Source organism: Heteronotia binoei, chromosome 1, assembly GCF_032191835.1.
Source record: "Heteronotia binoei isolate CCM8104 ecotype False Entrance Well chromosome 1, APGP_CSIRO_Hbin_v1, whole genome shotgun sequence".
Taxonomy (NCBI): domain Eukaryota; kingdom Metazoa; phylum Chordata; class Lepidosauria; order Squamata; family Gekkonidae; genus Heteronotia; species Heteronotia binoei.
Genome location: NC_083223.1, coordinates 38,172,510 through 38,177,954, shown reverse-complemented (window position 1 = coordinate 38,177,954; position 5,445 = coordinate 38,172,510). Strand labels below are relative to the sequence as shown.

Here is a 5,445-nt window from a genome sequence, read left to right as displayed (position 1 = left end):
GTACTCCTCTCAGACGTATCTGAGTTTCCATCAATTTGCAGTCACAAATTGTCACTTTTTCTTGAATTTTCAACAAGGTGGTATCATATACTTTCATTTTTCCTTCTACCTCCTGCACTTTCTTAACTGTTTCCCCAGTCTCCTTTTTGAGATCTTCCATGTCCTTTTTCATCTCTGCAATAATTTTTTCTTTTGATTCATCTATCATCTTTCTAACTCCTTTCATTATTCTGGCTTCCATGGCATCTAATTGTTCCTGCATTTTCTCTAATGAAAGAGCCCTTTGTCAGGTCTGCTTGGCTTCAGACATTTAGATAGAAAAAAACAAACAAACAAAACAAAACAAAAATACCAAAAATTTTAATCTCACAGATTTCAAATTTAACGGTCAGGTTCAAAATATTTGGGCTTGCTTTTTATAATAAGCTTTATTTCATCTTCCTCTGAGCTTCCTAGGCCAAGATATGAATTTTTTAAAATGTTAAAACCTTCAAAAAATGACAAAATTTTTGACCTCACCAATTTTCAATCTGACTATCAGGTTCAAAAGATTAGGACTTGCCCTTTATGGCAAGCCCAATTTCGCTGTCCTCTGAGCCCCCAAAGTCCAGATATTTATTTTAAAAGTCTTTAAAATTTCCAAAATGGCGGCCACAACTTTTTACTACTTCATAAAATTTCTCTTTCCTTTTAAAAATTTCCTAGGAGCCCACAGAGAATATGACCAATAGTACCTCTCTTCTTACCCTCTTTTCAGTTGATTCCAACAATTTTTTATGTCCTGAATTCTTTTAAAACAATATTTTTAATTTAGCCTCCCAGCAATGGCTGCTGATGTTTCTCAATAGTATATATTGCTAGAGTAGGTTTTCTTTCTGCTGCTTCCTGTTGTTGTTGCCACCAACTCACAAGGAGATCTCACGATACTTGACGTATTTCCTGTCTTGCTCAGATGTGCTGCAGGTCTGTTCCAGTATGACGATGTTGCTTTTACTTCCAAACCGCAAGTAGACAAAACAATAAATTCCTTCTCACTTTTTAGCAGTTTTTAACACTGTCCTTTATATTTATAAAGTCCAAATTTCACCCCTTCCTTCCTCTTCTTTCCAAGCTCTTTCCTTTTCCCACCTTTTATTTTTGTCCCTTTAAGCTATAAATAGCTCCGGAATGAAAAAAAAATCTTCTGTATCTTTTCTTCCAATTATCCAAGTTTCCACTGGTCTTTCAAAGCTTTAGATGCTTAGCAATGTCCAAGAAGGTTAGAATCCTGATAAGCTTATGTCAAATAAATGACTCTGGGCACTTCTGCAGACGATGACTATGCAACTTCCCCTGAGACCCCTCAAAGCCTCAAAGAAGACCCCCTTCAGGGCTCCCTTTAAGCCAAGGTAAATCTCTTCAAAGTTTTCCGTGCATGCCTTGGACTATTCTCTAACTGAGAAAAGTAGACAGTAGGCATTAATTTGCCTTCCACTACCCCGAACAGAAGTTCCAGCCTGCTCCCATTATGAGAGACAGCTCAGCTCGACATTTTCCTCCCCCGGAAGTCCGTTACTTTAAATATTCCTGATTAAATACAGCTGCAGCATGCTCATAAATCATTTAAAGGTACATTACCATTCATAACAGACATCCAAGAGTCCAAAAAAATACAAAAAGATTCAAAATAGACATCAGATGTCAAACGTGATTTGGCTTAAAAGCTTATAAATGCAATATAATTACAGACAAGGGAAGGTCGCGTTTCCGGCTGGTGGACGAGGCTAAGAGGGGGGAGTGTGGAGGGCTGACAAGATGTCGCAGGGGTCGGAGCTGGAGCGGGGGCCGCCGAGAGCGGTGCTGGGCTATACGCCTGACGAGAAGCTCCGGCTGCAGCAGCTGCGCGAGCTCCGGCGCCGTTGGCTAAAAGACCAGGAGCTGAGCCCGCGCGAACCGGTCCTGCCCCCACGCAAGCTTGGGCTGGTGGAGGGCTTCTGGGAGCGCTTTCTGCAGCCCGGGGGTTTCTGGCGGAAGCAGGTGTTCAAAACATACCGTGCTGGGATATATACTGTCTTTCGGCTACTTATCCCTGCTTGGATTAGTACCTATTATGTCAAATATCATCTAATGCCACGGCCCTATGGTATTGTGGAAGAAAAGACAAGGATATTTCCAGGTGACACAATTTCAGAAACGTGTGAGGTGATTCCCCCATTGGAAATCCCAAGCAGTCATCATTAAGAGGCTCAAGGACTTGTGAAAGCTCTGGACATTGCCCCCCCTTCTATATAATGTAATGCAAATGCATAGCTGTGGAAGTATCTAATTAAACAATAAACATCAAAAAAAATTACAGACAAGTTTATGATTGCAATCTAATTACAGACCAACATCACAATGCACAATTCAAAAATGGAATAATAAAAACAGGAAAAATCTATATTGACATCAGGAACTGAATGGTGAACTCGAGACTTGTGTTCTAAAATCCTAGTTTGTAGGGATCAAGTGATACTACCTACATATAATTTTTAAGAAGAACATATCAAACAATATACCACCCTAAGCATCTGACAGTTACTAAATGATTTTAAAGAGACAGTGACACCATTAGGGCTGCTAATTATTTCACATAGAGACCCTGAGGACATACTGCACATCCACTGCATCTAAAATGCTTTCTCACATCAGAGATCTGTCATATCTGATTGTTTATATTTGCTCTCACTACATGGTCCCAAATACTCTTAGTCCTCCTAAATCCTATTAGTGGGGTCTTCTTGCATCCTGGAATATTAGAAAGCAGACACCAGTACTTAACAACCATCTGGTGAACTGCATCAGAGAGAGGGGTGTAATAAAATGTGCAAGACAATCGGCCTTTATGTACCACCAGGGCCTTTTTTGTAGAAAAAGCCCAGTAGGAACTCATTTGCATATTAAGCCATACCCCTAACAGCACCCTTATTTCACACAGGACTTTTTTGCAGGAAAAAACCAGCCTGAACTCATCGGCATATTAGGCCATACCCCCTGACACCAAGCCAACTGGAACTGCATTCCTGTGCGTTTCTGCTCAAAAAAAAAAAGCTCTGTGTGCCACTCTCTGATTATTACCCTGTAATAGTGTGGATCTTTCTACAGATCGTGCTCATTGCACTACCCTGGACACTGCCTCCTCCAGATAACTTCTGTCCCTAAAATCCTGTGCCATCCTATCATGCCCTTTCTCAAAGTCTGCAGGTCTAGTCTGTCCATAGGGTAAATTCTGTCCTATCAGGGCCACCAAAGTAGCTAACAGTTAAAACAAGCATTATAAAATATATAAATACAATTAAATACAATACATAAATACAATACAGCTAGTAAAGCACAGGGCAGGAGGGAGGGATCACTTGCTGGCAGAAGACTAGTTTTTAGAGGTTTCTGTTTGTGTTGAAAAGAGGAACATGACAGCAGCATAGGGTGAGTGGGAAATTGGTCCCTGTCTTTCTTCTAATGAGGACCCAAGTGGTTTCCATTACTCTTCTCTCTTCTATTTTATCTCAGGAAGTGGGGAAACTGAATCTCCCAGATTCTAGTCAAATATTCTAACCGCATTTGGCACAACCTCCATTAGATCAGGGCAGGACTGGATCTACATATTTTTTTTGGGGGGGGGGCAAAATTTAAAAATGGCACCCCCTTATGGGTCATTCAATGTTATGGTCCCTTAGAATACAATAGACTCCATGCCCAATTTGGTGCCCCCCCTCCGTTGGCATCCAGGGCAAGCACCCCCCTCTGCTCCCCCTAGATCTGGCCCTGGATCAGAGCCCCCAACTCCTGGGCCATGGACCAGAACCAGTCCATGGCCTCTTTGCAACTGGGCCATGGAGCAAGGCAGAGGTGCTGCACTGCCCCTTTTGTCCATCCAGGGACCTGGGCTGATGAAAGAGCAGTGCAACTTTGTTCCGAGGCTGCCTCTCCTTGCAAGGGAGGCAGCCTCAAAGCAAGGTAGAGCAGCCCCACCACCCCTTCCACCTGCCTGGGACCCGGATGGACAAAAGAGGCAATGCGGCCTTGCTCCAAAGCACTACCTCTTTCATCTGTCCAGGTCCTAGGTGGGCAGAAGGGGCGGCACGGCAGCAACCTTCACCTACCCCTCATTTATAGACTCCCATGGGGGGCAGGGACAGGGCATGGGCATGAGGGGACAGCCGGGGGTGGCAAAAAACCCAGGAACCCCGCACACCAGTCGGTGGAAAAATTGTTTTCCATGAAACTGGTCCCTGGTGCCAAAAAGGTTGGGAGCCACTGTAAGATTGTTGCAGTATAATAACGAGCATACCTTGAAAATAATTAAGTTTGTGGTGGTGTCCTTTGTAGGGTTGCCAAGTCCCCCGTGGTCTCCAACTAGGGTCTTTTTTCACGTGTGTGTTCCAGGTGATGTCATTGTGCTGGTGACAATGGGGGAGGTTCCCCCCACCAATGTGGGCCGGCGGGTTGGGAACCTCCAGGTCGGGAGAACCCATGCCCGGTCTGGGGGCTTGGCAGCCCTAGTCCTTTGACATGAAAACACTTCCTGTGGTTTGGATCAAGGATATCTCATTCACACATGCAAGTCATCATGTAATGAATGTACACAAGTCAACTTAACCTGCATCTTCATATTTTAATGACAAAGGACACCAAAGTTTCAAGTAGCTTTTCATTTTTTACTTTTGTTCTTTCCCTTTATCATACATTAGGGTTACCAGCTCTGGGTTGGGAAAAACCTGGAGATTTGGGGTTAGAGCCCAAGGAGGGCAGGGTTTCAGGAGGGGAGGGACCTCAGCAGGACACAATGCCATAGAGACCATCCTCCAAATCAGCCATTTTCTCCAGGACAACTGATCTTGGTTGTCTGGAGATCAACTGTAACAGAGGGAAATCTCCAGGTTCCACCAGAGGTTATCAACCCTAATCATACATAACTTTCCCTCCCTAAAGAAAACCCTTTTTAAAAATTCCTATTTTGACAGCATACGATCATAGAAAGTCTGCACATATTAATCTAGCCATAAGCCCAAATAATTTCTAGCAATCACTCTTCTAGTCTCCTGTTGTTAAAGAGAGCCCACAATTGGCCTTAGCCTCTTGCTCCATAGTTCTATTCTTTGTACAGTTAAGACTGCTTAGTATGTGAGCTGTCACATTCTCAGGGTGCAGGCAGGCAGGAGTCCAAAGCCAGTCCAAGATCAAAGTCCAGGAAGTCAAGCAGGAGCCAAGTCACCAATGCAGAATCACAAACCGGAATCAGAAGTCAATGTCCAAAAGCCAAAAGGTCAGGGTGTCAAGGAAATCAAGCAGATCAGGAAGGAGCGTGGATGCAAGCTGGAGAACAGACTTGTTGCTTCCACAAGGTTACCAAGTCCTGGGTGGGAGCTATATGGGAGTCTCAATCAGCCTGCTCCCTGGGTGGCAGTGACTCTGCTAGAACTCAGG

General features: G+C 43.8%; 1 protein-coding gene across 1 annotated transcript; it reads left to right on the top strand.

Moving 5' to 3' along the window:
• Positions 1 to 1,737: 1,737 nt before the first annotated feature.
• LOC132567804 (NADH dehydrogenase [ubiquinone] 1 beta subcomplex subunit 6-like) lies at positions 1,738 to 2,329 on the top strand. The gene has a single exon (XM_060233489.1). The coding sequence runs from the start codon at positions 1,795 to 1,797 to the stop codon at positions 2,218 to 2,220; it is 426 nt and encodes a 141-aa protein (XP_060089472.1). The 5' UTR covers positions 1,738 to 1,794; the 3' UTR covers positions 2,221 to 2,329.
• The last annotated feature ends 3,116 nt before the right edge of the window (positions 2,330 to 5,445 follow it).